The sequence below is a fragment of the Clarias gariepinus genome, chromosome 1, assembly GCF_024256425.1.
Source record: "Clarias gariepinus isolate MV-2021 ecotype Netherlands chromosome 1, CGAR_prim_01v2, whole genome shotgun sequence".
Classification (NCBI taxonomy): Eukaryota; Metazoa; Chordata; class Actinopteri; order Siluriformes; family Clariidae; genus Clarias; species Clarias gariepinus.
In genome coordinates this window covers 30,416,812-30,435,164 of record NC_071100.1, presented here as the reverse complement: position 1 = coordinate 30,435,164, position 18,353 = coordinate 30,416,812, and the positions used below count along the sequence as shown (strand labels likewise).

The 18,353-nt window shown below is 36.6% G+C and overlaps 1 protein-coding gene across 3 annotated transcripts; it reads left to right on the top strand.

Annotated features, from left to right (window-relative positions):
• The first annotated feature begins 2,098 nt into the window (after nucleotides 1-2,098).
• On the top strand, nucleotides 2,099-13,127 carry sat2a.1 (spermidine/spermine N1-acetyltransferase family member 2a, tandem duplicate 1). 3 transcript variants are annotated; one of them, XM_053505837.1, is made up of 7 exons: nucleotides 2,099-2,186; nucleotides 5,580-5,664; nucleotides 7,812-7,863; nucleotides 7,983-8,066; nucleotides 9,156-9,257; nucleotides 9,610-9,650; nucleotides 12,379-13,127. In XM_053505837.1, exons 2-7 carry the CDS (start codon nucleotides 5,602-5,604, stop codon nucleotides 12,550-12,552), a joined length of 516 nt encoding a protein of 171 aa, XP_053361812.1. In that variant the 5' UTR covers nucleotides 2,099-2,186; nucleotides 5,580-5,601; the 3' UTR covers nucleotides 12,553-13,127. The 3 variants fall into 3 exon arrangements, with proteins under 3 accessions (XP_053361812.1, XP_053361804.1, XP_053361795.1); XM_053505829.1 differs by lacking the exon at nucleotides 2,099-2,186 and adding an exon at nucleotides 2,958-3,072; XM_053505820.1 differs by lacking the exon at nucleotides 2,099-2,186 and having other exon boundaries at nucleotides 5,475-5,664; nucleotides 12,379-13,120.
• Nucleotides 13,128-18,353: the final 5,226 nt, after the last annotated feature.

The following is an 18,353-nucleotide window of genomic DNA, read 5'->3' as shown; positions in this document are numbered from 1 at the left end:
GCCTGTGGTCAGCAGGATTTACTTTCCATGTTGGATTCAATACATTCAAAAGCTGATCTTTCTCACAGTTTGACTTACAATTAATATTATTTGATTTTATCAACCAGCATATAGGGTTAATTTTCCTTTGAGTTTCTTAAAACTCCCTTTACCAGTTTTATTGTCTTCGGCATAAAAGGAACAGTGCGGTGCACTATTTTACTAGCTATTGGCACTACTTGTAAATTAGATTATTTAATATATATATACAAAATAAATAAATAATACACATACATTATATATATAATAAAAAAATAATATACATTTATTTATTTATTATTTCTGAATATGCCTGCTTGTGTTTAGTTTGATTGCAGTTTATTTCAATAATTTAATCTAAAAAATAATTATATTAAAATTTACTTTCATATACTAAACTTGACTAATTTTCCATTAGGGAGTGTAGTGTAAAATAAGCAAAATATTTCCTATTCCAATAACTTACTGATATCCAAACAATGTAGATCAGTAATTATATTAAGGGTGTATCAAACTTAGACTAGTTTGTTCATTGTCCTTAGAAATCTCCCATCAACAGGGTGTTCCAGCCTGCAGATTCTTTCCTATGGAGAGCCAAAAATTAACCAAAAAAGTTTATACTGTGTGAAATTGCATTGCAATAAAGTTTAAAAGTACTATTAAATACTCTCTATACTTTAAATGACTCACTTCAGTTGTTGTGTAAAAAACATATATTGAAACAAACTTTAAAATAAAATAGAGGAGAGAGTGTGAGAGCATAACAAAATTGTGAGCTAAAGCAAAGGAAAGACGGTACAATCACGGACCAAGGGCCCCAAATTAGGCATGCTTGTGACTGCTGGGTGTGAAATTCCCAGGAGTTTCTGACATACCCAAGCCAGCCCGTCTGGCACCAACATCCACGCCATTGTTAAAATGGCAGGGGTCACACTTTTACCCATTCTGATGTTTGATGTGAACATAAACTGAAATACTTTACATGTATTGTATTGAGTGTATTATGCATTGTGTTACTGCCACATAATTATCTGATGGGATGACTGCATAAATAGAGTGTAGCATACAGATTTTCCTATTAAAGTAAACGTGTATAATGGAATAGAAGCTTAAAGTAAAAAAAAAAAAAAAAAAAGGCTTTCAAAACAGCTCCCCCCTACCAGACTCAACAGGGAACCCATCCTCATTTGGGTGAAACAGAAAGCATGAATTTATCTGCATTCACACTGTGTGTTAGGTGGCTGCCAGTTCAGCTATAACAGTTAATTGATGTGAATATGGAGTCCAGGTAGTTATTGGAGAATCAGGTAGACTTGTAGGAAATTCCAGTCGTGAACTATCGAGCAACTGCGGCCACGTCAAGTCCTCAAAGAAACAGCTGTTACCACCAGTCGAGGCCAGAACCGTCTTCTAGGTAGAGTGACACCAGACGCATCCCAAAGAGACACAACAGGACTAACTATAACAGCATAGCTAAAAGGGAGAGCCAGAAGGAAACGCAGGCTCCCTGATATGTAAAGCAAACAATCACCTCACCATCAACAAACCTGAGTGATTAATGGGGAGGACAGCATCTAAACATACCAGTTCAACATAATACTCTACGTCCATGAGTCTTCCAGATCTGCTCCTTTACCCAAGACTATTAATAAAAATGCTTGATTAAATAAATAGGTTTTTAGCCTAGACTTAAACACTGAGACTGTGTCTGAGTCCTGATCACTATTTGGAAGGCTATTCCATAACTTTGGGGTTTTGTATGAAAAAGCTCTGCCCCCAGCTGTAGTTTTCATAATACGCGGTACTGACAAGCAGCCTGCATCCTTTGATGGAACTAGACGTTACAGATCGTAAAACACCAGCAGTTCACTCAGTGCTTCAGTGCTATCCTGGTAATATTATCTAGATGATCTTTTATTGTTCCACTTAATGGAACAGCAAGGTCATCCAAAGGTACAGTGTGATCTAAAACTTTAGATGGTGTTTATCATTAAATGCCCCCCCCCCCCCCCCCTTCTGGATGTTATATATTGTGTCCCAGGAACTGCGTGCACTTCGTGGCTGCTCCAGTTACACTCTACTTACATTAGATACTGCACAAAGGGGAGTTCATTTCTGTTCTTTTCATCCTAGCTTATTTTTAGCTGAAGAAAGAATAGTAAGTTTTGGTAAGTCTGGGTTCTTCTTTCCATCCAGTTTTGGGTAGGGGCAGGGGAGCATCATGGCAGGATTGGTTTTGCCGTGCTGCATAAGAAATAAATTGTGACAAATTCGTTACTTTTAATAACGTGATGGTTGATTTCATGTTATATCATTTCCAAGTTTGACAGTGCTGATTTTAGAGTGCATTTATACGTGCGATGTGAATAGGGAGTAAATAAACACGTAGCAATGCTAAGAGGACAGAGCAGCGAAATATTTCAATTCAATTAAATTCAATTTTATTTCTATAGCGCTTTTAACAATGATCATTGTCTCAAAGCAGCTTCAGAAAAAATTAAGATTTTTTTTTTTAGAAAAGAAAAAAAAATATTTGATAGTGTGTATGTGTAAGAAAAATGTGTCTAGATAATAATAAGATAAATGAATGAAATGTCTCTGATGAGAAAGCCAAGGGTGACCGCGACGGTGGCAAGGAAAAACTCCCTGAGATGGCAATAGGAAGAAACCTTGAGAGGAACCAGACTCAACAGGGAACCCATCCTGTATGGATGGATGGATATAAATTCAACAAAGTGTGATCATAATGGTGGTTGTTGCTGCTGTTGAGAGAATTTATTCCTTCGTGTTACTAAACGCAACTATGGAAGACACTCGCTCAAACGTCGCGTTTGAATAAAAGGGCGCGGCGGCTTTACTTTGAAGATAGTAATGGGGGGGGGTGGGGGGCAATCCGTGGCAGGGTGGCGTTTTAGGGCATAACACCAGCTTGTCTTGTGCGCATGCGTAGTGTCAGTGCGTCATGTCTGGAAAATAAACAGCGAACTGTGTAACTCCTCGTTACTTTAAAACTGGATCATTAACGGCAACGAGGAGCCGTTTGGAGAGAAAAACGTATGTGTGCGGACTGACGGTGTAGCTCCACTCATTTCCTCCCCGCCCCGTGTGTGTGTGTGTGTGTGTGTGAGAGAGAGGTGAAGTGGCTCTGTTCAGTTACTGCGCACACACACTGCTATATTTAGCACTAGGACATAGCGCGCACTGTGGGCTATTTTCAATCTCAGACCCGACATTCTCAACAACACCTAATACAAACAGAATTATTTAAAACTATTCAATGAAAGGTTATCTGAGTTTATGTTATCTTATGCGTTTTGCCTGTACCTGTTGTTGTCACTGTTTGTCTCCTAAAAGCTGGTAATGTTTGGTCTTGATGGTTTTGTAATGGTTAGTAATGGTGTTTGGGGCTATATATGTGGTTGATAACAGTGTAAAAGGCACTAATAGTTTAACAGGTGACATGACTGATTGTAGATACACTTAATATGGTTTTATAACAGGATTCACAGGAGGCCACAGAGTAGCCTCAAGGTCTTGGTTAGCCTAGGCTGATCTCTAAATTTGACAGTAATATGTTTAGCGGTACGCGACACTGGACTTTCAGTGTCACAGTGGTTAGCAGTGTCGTCTTGAACCACCAGGGTCCAGGTTCACCTCTGGTCTATGTGCATGGAGTTTGCATGCTCTCCCTATGCTTGGTGAGTTTTCTTACTCCGGTTTCCTCCCACTGGCATTCCAAATTGCCCGCAGTGTGGGTACAGTATGTGCCCTGCAATAGATTGGCATCTTGCCTTATCCCCTAAGTCTCCTAGGATAGGCTTCAGGCCCCCTGTGACCATGTATACAGGAGAAAGTTGTAAAGACAATGCATGAGTGAGTTATAATTTTTAACAGTGACTTTTGGGTGATTTAATAGATTTCCAGGGCATGAGAATTAGTCAGGCGTTTTGCCGATCTGAGCAAAGACAATAAAATACTATTGGACTATTCATACATAATTGGTAATACAGACAAAACTGTAAAATAATCCCAACAAATGTCGAATATCCCAGACCCATAACTGTGTCAGCTGGTTCCTAAATTTTATTAGATTATTTATTGTACACTGGCTTATTTATTTTGGGAAGTGAAAAAAAAAAAACAGACGCAAAGTGTTTTTGGAGCAGTGCTGCAATATGAATAACTTTCAGACTTAAGGCTAAGCCTCCACCCATGTTTGTGTCATTGATTAATTAAATTTTACTTCTTTGTCTTGAAGGGAATGATTTTTGAGGTATTTATTTCTGGGCACAGGGTCAGAGTTGGCTCTATGTGCGTCATAACTGTTTAAAAGGGGAAAATGTTTTTCCCCCAAGTCTCAGATATGGATGTGTGTGGGGTGTGTGGGTTTGTGTCTCTAACTCCTGTAAGAAAACTGTTTGGACTTCCCCCTTCTACTTTAATATTCTTGATTTTTGTAACATACTGACTTTCTGCCCACTCCCCACACAGGCAACTTCATTTGGAATCTACTAATAGTACGTACTATCATAGCTTACAGTAATATTTGATCATTTATTCAGTAAAAATAAAATTTTCTTTCTTTTAACATCGCTGGGACAGTTAAGTATAGTCATATACTGTATAATATAGTCTGTAAGTCCACTCGTTCATGCAATTATTCAGTCAGCTAATTATGTGGCAGGAGAATGCAGAAAATCGCTTATACAGGTCAAAAGCTTCAGTAAAGATCAAAACATTACTCCAGAATCTGAGACTACCATTGACACAGACTCAAATGAACTGGACAGTTAAAGATTGGTCGAATAAATTAAAGGCTGTTGTGTGTAAAATACCTAGGAGATATAAAATATACTCAAATGTACTGCTATACGCTATAGTAAAATAAAGAAAAAGAAAAAAAACAGCATTCAGTCTAAAACAAAAGAGAAAAGTTTGGGCTAAAGCCAAAAAAAGTCTCTGCTTTTTATGACCTATGATTTTGAACCACATAATCTTTACCTATTCAAACAGCCATTGCAAGGTAGGTGAGCACTACTTTATGTACATGTTGCAGTGCAAAGATTAGCTTTGGGTGAAAATAATTAGATGATTCTATTACATCATCTTTAAGTAACCCATGAAAAGAAATAACTTCTCATATTCCAGAAAATCACATTTCCATTATATTTTATTGTACTATATATCTTTCTATTTTTAACTAATTTTATTCTTTAAATTTCTATCTTATTCTACTATTTTATTTTGATTTGTATTATTCCTATTGCTGTATATTATGTAAATTTGAAAGTTTTTTATTTTCCTATTTTTTGTAATATTGAGGTCAGCAGCAGTCGTATAAGCATTTCACTTCATATCATACTGTGTATGTTAATGTACAGTATGTGACGAATAGAATTTAAATTTAAAATGTAAATTTACAGTTCAAAATGGCGGCAGCGCCACCTAGCGGCGCTTGTGAAAAAGCGCCACAATTTCGTCGCGGCTTTTACACGTTTCTCGTTTCTCCTGATTAAATGCCTAAATACGTTATTAGATAAAGGTCTTTGTGTGTTTTTCAGTGTGGTTATAACTTACACTAAGATGGATTTCACTATTCGCGCCGCCACCCTTGAGGACTGTAAGGACATCAGACGCATGATGTCTGTAAGTAAGTCGCTCATTATTCACCACAAATCGAGCACATTCAATCCTTTAACACCTAGGGCAGTTTCATTCTGTGAACTTAACTTGCTAGATTTAAATATCAAATCAGTCAGTTCACAGTCAGATCTGCTAAAAAGCGACAGTTCCAACATTATCGTGAGACGCTCTCACGGCGTGCATGTGTCTGTCCGCGGAAGTACTGGTTTTAATGACCATGGCTAAAACGTTGTTTTGCGTTTGAAAGCTAAGTGATTGTCTCAGTGTTAATATCACCAGAGATAAGCACATCAGCAGGAACGTGCTCTAATCTGAAAAACAAAACAAAACTGATTTTCAGTTTTCATCTAACATCAGCTTTATTTTTTTAGAAAGAAGACAGAAGCTAACGACCACATTAGCTAGTTTGAATAAAATGTTATACACCACATATACTATGGCATGACTGTAAAAGGAGTCCATTTCCCCTCTACATGTTAACAAAAATGAGTAATAACTTCTTTGTATTCCGTCTTTCAGCTTACAAAAAGAAAACCTCCAAGCTACATTTCTGTAGTGCTGTCTACCAGAGGCGTTCAAGTCCTCAACAACTTCTCCCGCTTTGACCTTCCTGACATGTGACAACTTTTTGGCCATTTATTATTTATGATGTCCTAAAATCTGATTGAGATTAAGAGATTCATGACATCATCTCATCCTCCAAATCCTCCACCTATGGATTAGATCCAATCCCTTCCACAATTCTCTCGGCCATCTTACAAAATCTCCCTACTAACATCAAACTCTCCATATCATCTGGTCATGTTCCTTGGAATCTGTGGCATGGCATGGCAATGATTTGCCTCTGACCTAGAAGGCTGCTTGTTTGAATATGAGGTGACATACTCTCAGCAAAACCAAACTGCTGTTCATTTCAGGTGATTCATCCCCCTGTAAGGATTGAATGATCTCCCTGGACAACACTCAGATCAATCCCTCAGTTACTCCCCCCAATCTTGGGGTAACTCTGCACAATGAACTGTCCTTTTCCCCTTAGACTGCTAACTTTACTTGCTCTTGACGTTTTTTTTTTTAAACATCAAAAGAATTTTTCCATTTTCTCAAAATAGGCCCCTTAGATGCTTGTTACAGTATTTTAAGACTGGACTACTGCAACTCACTCCTGGCAGGTTTGCCTCTGTGCATCATTCATCCTCTTGTTTTCAACCTTCCTATGTTCTCCCACACCACCGACTTTATTTCTCTATACAATCCCCTGCTACACTAATGCACTTCCTCCAGTGTTTCACTAGTGCTTGTATACAATCTAGGTAGAAAGTTTTCTCAGTACACCGGAGCCATAATTGAACTGTCTGCTTTATGTCCGAAACACTGATCTCCCAGGAACTCCTTTAGTGAAGTGTGGAAATCAAACAATGTGGTGATAACTCCCAGCAGAGTTCCTGTAATGGTTGGCAGTATGAGAAACAAAAAACCTTTGGTGATCAAAACAGGGTGTTTTTTTTAAGACCACTATGCACATATCATAGAACCTGAGTGTTATTCAGTGTTCATGTTGACACCACAGGATAGAAGATCCAGAAGAATGATATCATGTTTCCCCCAAAGAACCTAACTTCCACTGTTTTAATCCATGTTTTGATTTAAGGGTGAGCGATAGTTTCAACATAGATGACAATGTGATCAAGAAAATCCTGGCCTTCCATGTCAAAACATTCCTTTAACTTACTGCAGATTAGGAATGTTCTGTGCTGGTCGAAGGCAGGGAGCTCTCACGGGACGCATTGTGCACTCTCATTCTAAAAATGCAGGTGTTTGTGATTGATTGTGTGTACAGTGTCCAGAGACAGATGCATCTCTTCCACAATTTGGCAATGTTTTTTGTTGATTTCGATATCATGGCTTGAAACATTAGCACCACCATGAGGCAATTAGGGGCTACGTGTCACTTAACAGCTAGACAAGAAGGAGGTATTTCTAATTTCTTTTTCCGCTCATGAGATGACAGTCCTTCAATAGTCTCATTAGGAAGTAAAGAAAACTGATAGGATTAGTTGTTCCCCTGGAGTCAGGAAACCAAATAAGTTTTTTTTTTTAATTTTTTTTTTATCAATTTAGTTCTCCACTTATTTTGCTTGTATCTCATACAGGAGCTGGCAGAGCATGAAAAAGTTGCAGATCAAGTCACAATTACAGAAAAAGGTATATTACTTGAAATGTTTATTGTTAAACTGTCATGGTACAGTATAGTAGAAATAGAGATATAATTGAAGGTAGTTTTGTCATGTTGTGAATAAAATTCTCTTTTTTTTCTACTGTAGACCTAGAGCAGGATGGATTCTCTAAAACCCCATTCTTCCACGCCATAATTGCAGAGGTTCCAGAGCAGTACAAGACCAAAGATGGTGAGAATTATGCTATGTGATCAAAGGTGGCATGTAGGCCTTGTCAGTGCTAGTAGTCAGATACTGTGTTCAATAGTACCTCTTTATATACCTATTTTTTTCATTATCTACATTTTCTTTCTTTCTTTTTTCATTTGTTTGTTTATGTCCTTATCACTTACCTACTGTACTTGCTTACCTATAGGATTTGTGATGATTTTTTTTTTCAATTCAGATAAATCGTTAGATCCTTGTCCACATTTAATGTAATATAGCAACAAACAAAAAACAACTAGAAACCTTTAAGGAAATGAACTAAAAAGAAACCTAGAACAACTTAGTTGTATAAGTATTTTCACACCCTTTTAATACTAAAAACTCACACACAAACTCATGTTCGAATGTAATTATCATACACTTTTCTGATTACTCTAAATAAAGAGCTGCCTTTTTTTCTATTTTGCATTTTTTTATTTTAAAGGTGTCATCCAACTACTGGAGCCGTGGTCTACAAAGAGTTTATAAAACATGTATAAGGTCACCACACTGCTATAAGGTCTTGCAATCGGCTCCTTTTCTGAATCCTGTTATAGAGGCTGTTTCTCCTTAGCTGGGACTGGGGATTAGTCAGGATGGAGGGAACACTGATTAGCTCCAAATACCAGTCTATTTTGGCACTATTCTAGAAGGCCTCTGTTAGACAGCTGGAGATAAAGAAAAAGCATGCCTTTTTCAATGTTTTGGAATTGCCCAGTCTGGGCCAAGTGCTAAACTATCCAAAAGAAAAACTTTAGAATGGTTTGAAGAGGGTCATGCAAATGATTTTGAGCAAAGTTTAATTTAAGTGTTAATTTAATAGATCTGAGGGGGAATGGAATAAACCAGGATATTGTTGTTTTGTATAAGTTATTTATTTTCCACTTTTTTGTTTCTACTTGGAACAGTCCTGAAAAAGATAAATCATTTGCTGTAAGATTGATTTCAAACCTTAAATTAGTCATCTAGAGTTTCAGTTCAGGCAAATGCTAGATTTTATTAGGAATGCATGTACATATTGAAGCCACATGATTGCATAAAACATTGCAGAATGTCTGTGTGTGTCTGTTTCAGGTCATACAAAAATAGGTTTTTGTATGTACAGCTACAGTTATAGCTCATGGAAAGGCCGGACAGTATACATGGAGGACTTGTACGTGATGCCAGAGTTTAGAGGTAATTTGTGTTTCTTTCGTTCGACTATAATTTTACACCTTCTTAAAACAATAATCTATTTTTTTTAAATAACCTAAAAAGGTTATTTCTAGCATTTTGTAAAGTATTTCACCTCAGACAAAGCCTTTAAAGGTTCTATGTACTGTACAGTAGTAAGAAAGTCAAAGCCATTAACCAATAGTATTTCTAAGACTGCTTCTATGGGAGAAAATTTCTGATGTCTTCTCCTCTGAAACCAAATTATATTGAAACATACTTATTATTAATCATCCCTTCTATTTTCAAGGTTCTTCTTTCGTAAGAAAATTCTCACTGTTTCAAAATTTCATGTCCATGTTTGCATTTCATTTAGGAAAGGGCATTGGCAATGCCTTGATGAGCAAAACTGCACAGGTAAGAGATAAAGTAATCTTTTCTACCTCTCTGATATTCAGAAATTAGAATAATTTTAACTATGCATGATTTTTCGACGACAACATCGACGGCTCCTCTGTGGAGATTGTCAAGAGCACAAATTTCCTGGGTGTCACAAATACACAAAGTATTTTTTAATTATTGCTGCTACTCAGGAATGTCAAATCTTTACTGTTCCTTCTCCTACTACCTCAACTCATACCTCATTACTAGAAAAGTACTGAAACGTGTTCTGTTGTTGTTACTCTGTAGCTCTTTCTTTGCACATTTGCATGTGCACTTTGTTGTCTGTTGTGTATAGTAGTTTTGAGTTAACTTAAAAATAAAAAATGTAAATCTGTCATATATGAGCTAGTCAGTTGTTGTAATTATGTAGGTTTTTGTAGTTATTTATGTTGTTGCATGTATGTAGCACCTTGATCCTGGAGGTACAGTGGGGCAAAAAAGTATTTAGTCAGCCACCAATTGTGCAAGTTTTTCCACTTAAAAAGATGAGAAAGGCCTGTAATTTTCATCATAGGTGTACCCCAACTATTAGAGACAAAATAAGAAAAAATCACATTGTAGGATTTTTAAAGAATTTATTTGCGAATTATGGTGAAAAATAAGTATTTGGTCACCTACAAACAAGCAATGTTTTTAGCTCTCACTGACTTGTAACTTCTTCTTTAAGAGGCTTCTCTGTCCTCCACTCAATACCTGGATTAATGGCATCTGTTTGAACTTATTATCAGTATAAAAGACACCTGTCCACAACCTCAAACAGTCACATTCCAAACTCCACTATGGCCAAGAGCTGTCGAAGCACACAAGAAACAAAATTGTAGACCTGCACCAGGCTGGGAAGACTGAATCTGCAATAGGTAAGCAGCTTGGTGTGAAGAAATCAACTGTGGGAGCAATTATTAGAAAATGGAAGAAACATCATCCTATGGGGCTGTTTTTCTGCAAAGGACCCAGGACAACTGATTCGTGTAAAGAAAAGAATGAACGGGGCCATGTATTGTGAGATTTTAAGTGAAAACCTCGTTCCAAGCATGAGCATTAAAGATCATTGAAGAAAAAACGTGGCTGGGTCCTTCAGAATGACAATGATTCCAAACACACCACCCAGGCAATAAAGGAGTGGCTTCGTAAGAAACATTTTAAGGTCCTGGAGTGGCCTAGCCAGTCTCCAGATCTCAACCCCATAGAAAATCTTTGGAAGGAGTTGAAAGTCTGTCTTGCCCAGCGACAGCCTCAAATCATCAACAAGAATGGTCCAAAATACAGTGGAACCTCGGATTACGAGCATAATTCTTTCCGGAAGCGGGCTCGTATTCCAAAACACTTGTAAATCAAAGCACATTTTCCCATAAGAAATTATGGAAATAAAATTTTTTTGTTCCACAGCCCAAAAAAATTAATACATAAAAATAATTAACACAAAATATAAAGTAAAAATAAAACAAATTAACCTTCACGTTACCTTAAAAAAAGTTAAAATTAAATTTCAGACAGATATGTGTTTCCATTTATGCACACAGGCGCTGTGTTTTTTTTTTTTTTTCTTTCTCCTGCGCTGTTGAGTGTGTTATGTGTGTGCACGAGCGTAATTTGACACCATGCCGGTTGTGTGTGAGTGAAGCACCCCCTCTCTGTTTCACACACACACACACACACTGAAACACTGACACACACATTAAAGGCGAGAGAGAGAGGGAGAGAGAGAGTGACCTGGCACAGTGTCAAATTACGCGCGCACACACATAACACACACACTGCAGCGCAAGAGAAAGAAAAAAAAAACACACTGCAGCGCAAGAGAAAGAAAAACACACACACACACTGCAGCGCAACACTGACACACAGTAAAGGCGAGAGAGAAAGAGAGCGTGCGTGTGTTTGTGTGTGACCGGTGCAGTGTCAAATTATGCGCGCACACACATAGCACACACACTCTGCAGCGCAAGAGAAAGAAAAAAAAACACACACACACACACACGGATGTTGCAGTAAGAGACGAGCACTAAAACCCAGCAGGGGAGATAAATACCTGCAGCGCAAGAGAGAGAAAAACCGTTGGCTCAATTGTGATGACGCGACGCTCAGTGTCAAAACAAGAAGCGCATGCGTTACACATGATACTCGGTGCTTGTAAACCAAGACAACGCTCGTTTTGCGGAACACTCGTAAACCGCGTTACTCATAATTCGAGGTGTCACTGTACCAGCAACAGTGTGTGAAAACCTTGTGAAGACTTACAGAAAACGTTTGACCTCTGTCATTGCCAGCAAAGGGTATATAACAGAGTATTGAGATGAAATTTTGTTATTTACTAAATACTTATTTTTCACCTTAATTTGCACATAAATTCTTTTAAAATCCTACAATGTGATTTTCTGGATTGATTTTTCTTATTTTGTCTCTCATAGTTGAGGTATACCTATGATGAAAATTACAGGCCTCTCATCTTTAAGTGGGAGAAATTGCACAATTGGTGGCTGACTAAATACTTTTTTACCCCATTGTATATGGTTGGAATGACAATAAAAGCCGACTTGACTTGACTTGATTTTTATAAAATTAAATTAATCTAATGTATTGTAAAAAAAATCATGTTTTTTGTTTTCAATTATATACATTGTGTTTTTTACATTTTATTTGTTTATTTGTCTGTGTTGATTGTTTGTTTGTTTTTGGTGGGGGGGTTTCATGACTGTAACAGCTAGGACGAGCTGCTGGTTGCGTTCAGATCAATTTTGTTGTGTTGAACTGGAACAGTACAGCTCTGGGATTCTACCGAAACCAAGGTTGCACAGACCTGACCTCTGACCTTCGTTACCATTACATGAGCTGCAATGGGGAGGCCTTTCAAAAGTTGGCTAATAGATATGCCTAAATTTCACGTTCATTTTTTTATTTGTTCCATCCACCCCCAATTGAATGAAGTTCTCTAAGTGAGAAATTTTAATTTCTCTGTTTTGTGAGTGTAGACAGTTTTGAATGTGTTTTTTTTTTTTTTTAAAAAAACCACTCTTTTAAAACTGGTGCTCACGGGACAATTAAAAAAAAGTTTTATTGACCACAGCATATTTGTTACATGCTATGGTGCTGATTGATATTTGTATTTGTCTTGTAATAAATAATCACATGTAAACAAAACTAAATTGACATCCAATGGCATATATTGTAACTGTGGCAGCCTGATTAAATAAAAAACTTTTACTGTCAAATTTTGACGTTTTTCTAAAATAAAATACTGACTTTGGATTTACCTCAATGAGTAACATTTAAGGGCTTATTATATCCAAATTTGTGGGTGAGAAGAAAGGTTTACTGGGGTAAATGTTTACTTTAGCAATCAGCATAATGCACATCAGGGTCTTTCTTTACTTCAGGTACTCTTCACATTTAAACATGAGCCTCAACCTCCCTTAATTGTTTGCAATTATATCAATAGAGCAATAAATGCTTATAAATCAGGAATAGTCCATTTTTCTCTGTTGGATTACATAAAGAATATCTAAATTCTCTACTCTGTTTTGGTAATAATGTGACAGTGCAGATGCGATTTGTTTTCAAAGCTGATGTCTGATCTCAGAGTGAAAAGATTAGACCTATGTTTGTTTAAAGGCCTGATTAAAGCCTGACCTTTACTCCACAAAGAAAACATATGTATACTTTTTGCCCTTTTCTCTCCAGAATTACCACACAGCAACATTTAATGTTTTTTTTCTAGGCCAATGCACATAATGTGTCAACTCAAGTTATAGAAAATCATATACAGTATTTGTGCATTGAATCAAACACTGACATGTGAATTTACATATTCTATTCAAAGATTTCAAACAGTGGCTTGTTAATTGTATTCATGTTCATATTTATAGTTAAAAAAAAAAGAGAGACAGACAAAGATAAGGATTCACTATTTGTTCTTCACTACTAGTTCTAGTTCTTCACTTAATTTTTAAAGATTCAAAGATGATGGTTATGTGCATAAACATTTCCTTTGAACAGTTGATTTAACAACATATACACACATTCGTGCATGCAAGCACGCACACACACACAACAATAGAAAAGCAGAGAGAGAGACAGATCACACAGAAATGCAAACATCGACATACAGCACTGTGATTTCTACTGTCAGTTTTATTTTTGTACCAATCATCTTTACTCAGCGTTTAAGTGATCTCTATTAATGATTTTTAATGAACACATTTATTCCATGAAGTTGAAGGTTCAGCACAGTCCTCACAGGTTTTAATAATGTGTTGGACAATTCCTGATAATTCCAGTCATTTCAAATAATCTTAATCATTTTCAATGTTTGATGCAGGACAATTATTTAATTCTTCTGAAAGGTGTTTTTTTTTTTTTTGCCCAGGCAGTATATAAAACTGTTATACACAACAAATTTCCGCAGATACGAACATTCGTAGGTGCGAAAAAATCGTGGAAGTTTTGTATAGACACTGCAGTGCCCCAGTTATCAATATTTACAATTATATGCAATATTTTCAGTGTATAAGTAAATATATGAAATGTCCAAAGTCTGGTATATTGTATGTATGTGCGTGGGGGGGCGGGGGGTGGTTGTTGGGGGTTCAGGAGAAATGAATAGAAACAGAACCCGTCCTATTTTGCTTATGAGCATGTTTTAATAGAAAGCACTCGAATTAGCAGGAAAACATAAAGACGTTAGTAAAATATACTGCTTTTTACACCAATGTGTTAGATCAGTGTGCTTAAATGCACCAGAATTGCACTTTCCTCTAGAGGACTGTTTATCATTTCCCCCTAGATGTGTTATGCAAGAAGGCACTGTTGTGTTTTATGGTGCCTGCCAAACAGCTGGAAATTTAAAAGATTTCCTGGATGTTCTCAAGAAATTTAGAGGACGCTTGATGAAAGCTGAAAGTTGATGCCTGTGTACAAACTAACCTTTTCAGAAGACCATAGGTGGTAACTTTTGCTCCAGTTGCATTTTTGTTGAGTAGAGCACTTCTGTGAGCAAGTGTTCCACTTAACTGTTAATAAAGCTTAAATTTTTTTTGAAGATCTGCTGTACAGGCCTGAAGAGCTCACTGAACGCATGGCTTTATTACACACCATACTGCATACACCATATCTTACTATATTGCACATCCTGCACATTGACATTCTGCACATCCTGTTTAACTTATATGTTTTATTTATACCTTTATATGTTGCTGTTTTAATTAGTTTTTTATATTATAAATTTGTACATTTGAAAGTTTACATTGTGCAATTATTTCTTGCATAAAAATATTTCTGTCTTTCCACTCTACCCTACCTTTATTTTTTTTAGGTCACGAACAGTTGAATAAGCATTTTACAGCATATACCAGCTACCTTGTGGTTTGGTTATATAAACAATTTTTATTTCCTTTGTACAGCTTTACACAGGCATGCATGCAAGCATATACAGTACACACACATACACACACACATTTGCAATGCCTGGTAAGAACTATTAAATGTCTGCTTCAGTCTGTGTGTGTTTCTTTGTATGTTTATGAATTATAGACACAATTTGTGCTGCCACCTTTGAGGACTATAAGGACATGGCTTATAATATTCGTAAATATGCATCTTACATTTTACCATAACATACATACATCCCTCAAGTCTGTGCCCCTAAAAGGGTCAATGTTAACTTGTTGTCATGATGGGGTGTACGTGATCTGCAACAATGTTTATTTAGGTGCTCCATGTCGAAGTAACATCTATATAAATGCCAGAAACCAAGGTTTTCCAGCAGTGCATTGCTCAGAACATTACACTGCCACCATGAGCTTGCCTTCTTCCAATAGTGCAGCCTGGTACCATCTCTCCCCAGGTAAGTGACTGAAACACAAAAAAAGTGTAATTTATAAGATCTTGCATTGCTTCACGCTTCATTTCTGATGCTCATTTGCCCAAAGTACTGTATGTGCTTTCTGGTGTGAACAGCGGTCGGCATTAAGATTTCACAATTAATGGTAGAGTGGATCTGTGGGACAGACCAACGCACATCCATGAGCCTTACGGGCAAATCTTAGGTAGTGATGGGAGGACATATTCAGTCTATATGTGAGTGGGTAACCAGTACCAGGTATTGGTAACACTAATCATGATTCTTCTTTATGTTGATTCTTTTGTAGGTGTGTGGTGTTGGCACGATGTAATATATATGTAATTTGCTAAACAGGAAGTTGCCAACTATGAGTTTCATTGTTTTCAAAACCTAGATTTCAATAATAATTCTTAAATTAGTAAAATTGATATCGAACTCATCATTTGCTGACAGATGCTGAATGTTCTTAATTGAACATATTTGTGCTTAGCTAAAAAGACGGGCAGCCATTTTGAATTTAAAACTTCAACTAGCCTTTTTGAGATTGAAACAAATGCAGACCATGCAGAACAAAATACACATAGGCAGTATACTGGGAAAATATTCCATAAACTGAATCTGTTTTCACTGACAATGCCTAAAACCTCAGCCGTTGAATGTTGCACATAAGGTCAGCCAATACCCATACCCCAGCCACTAGATTTGTTGGTCCCAAGCCCAGATAAAAATGGTAGGGTTGTATCAGGAAGGGCACCCGGCACAAAAAACAGTGCCGAGTTGTTGTGTGCTGTGGTGACCCCTCAAAGGGAGCAGCCGAAAAACTAACAATGACATGGCATTAAAACATGGGATTTTAGAGAATGAGTTCTGCTTTAGGTCTACAGGGAGCGATAAAGTAAGTATATCGCTCCCTGTAGACCTAGAAAAAAACTGATCCTCTAAAATCCCATGTTTTCATGCAATAACCGCTGATGTTCCAGAAGTCCCAAGACTGTGAGAAGCATGCTAATGGATTGATAAAAAAAATTCATCAAAGAACTATATCAGGCTTTTACAGTGGCTCATTACAGTGTTAGTAGAGACACATGAATTAGCTACCACAGAGTCCTGACCTTACACCATTGGAAGAGTTTGGGTTTGAGGAGTGTCAATGAACTCTCCTATCATCAATACAAACGTTTGGCCAATGATTAATCCAGTTCGGAACAGAAACATCCAGAGATACTACTGTTGTCGCAAAAATGCCACAGTAAATGCACAGCTTAATCAAAGCTAAAGATGGTTCTACAATTTTTTTCTATTGATACTTCAATAGAATCAATAGTGTACATTTCCCTTATGATAGTCAGCAACAGGCCCTATTAGATTCTGTCTCCATCAGGTGAAACACTAACCAAGCACTGTGACACTGCTGTACATTTTTCATGCCAGTTCTCCAATTTGCCTCTTTTTTTATTTAATTAATTTATTTAATACATCTCTCACACTATTTCTGAAGAGTTTATTTAGAATTTTTAAGAAAAAAAACTAAAAGGAAAACGCTGAACCTTCTGAGAATGGATCCGTGCATATCACCCAAGTTACGTGGCTACATAATCATTTTTCACACAATATATATTTTTGGTTTTTGCTATTAACTTTTTAGTTTTTATGAGACAGCAATAAGAATCTCTAGTTGTTGTAAAATGTGTATGTCTGTTTCTGAACATTTTTTAACCCAATGTTTGCACCCTTGGTAAAAAGGAAAAATGTACTTAATCTCTGGGAATACTTTTATATGTTTTATGTAAAGCCCTGAACCCAAAAGATTCTTTTTCAGAACAGGTTCAAAAAGTGTTACTTTAGAAAGTCAGACCCATTAAAAACACAAACAACCCATGATGTAACTTTTTTTTTCCCAAGAATGTATTTACTGCATTTGCACCATACTGTTAGTTATCACATGGGATAAATCTGAAACATTCTCCTCAACTGAGAATAAAACAAAAGTAATTTACTTGAAACACACTTATCATGGAATATCATTTGATCTTGAGCAGATTAAATGTATTTTTTAAAGATTGTAATCTGATATAACATGAACTAGTTGTAATTTTTGATCAGAAAAACAATAAGCATGATTGTTCCTATCTGGGAAAGCCAAAGCAATAATAAGTGACGTTGCACAGGTGAGGAGTATTTTCTAAATGTTTGTTTTTTGACATTAGATAACTTAATACTGTTGAAATAATTGGCTCAAGAAATCAAGTACATTTGTGCATTCAAAATGATTATCTAGAACAGCCAAATAAATTTTTAATCAAATACATTTGTGCATTCAAAATGATTATCTAGAACAGCCCAATAAATTTTGTGTTCTTGTTGATTTTGGATTATTCCTTTGACAGCTAGGACAAGCTGCTGGCTGCACTCAGCTCAAGTTTACTGTTTTGAAGTGGAACAAGATAGCACCAGATGTCTACTGGTACCAGGGGTCCATGAACCTGACCTCTGACTGGATTATCATTACAATATTAATTTATGTCGGTTGTTCAGACCCTAAAAACTGCTGTGTTCTATAGAACATAAATATAGGTACATTAGTACAATACTGACTATAAAAATTCTGGATTCTTATTCTTGTAATAGGTATTTACCTAAAAATTATATAAATAAAAGAGAAATATATGTAGATGTCATCACTCAATATTGCACTGCTATCTTGACAGTAGGCATGTTAGAGAGTAATCCAAAGCAGTAATATCAGTGAGAAATGCACAATTAAAATAAAGACATCTTGGTAAAGGGCACTATAAATACACTGCTTTCAAGCCTATTTGATCATTGTGTATAAGTGGGAC

Excerpts from the sequence above, each read along its gene's own strand:
- sat2a.1 (XM_053505837.1), top strand. The coding sequence starts at position 5,602 with ATGGATTTCACTATTCGCGCCGCCACCCTTGAGGACTGTAAGGACATC. Across the intron at positions 5,665-7,811 it reads ACATCAGACGCATGATGTCT|GAGCTGGCAGAGCATGAAAA; the intron begins GTAAGTAAGTCG and ends TATCTCATACAG. Across the intron at positions 9,258-9,609 it reads CGTGATGCCAGAGTTTAGAG|GAAAGGGCATTGGCAATGCC; the intron begins GTAATTTGTGTT and ends CATTTCATTTAG.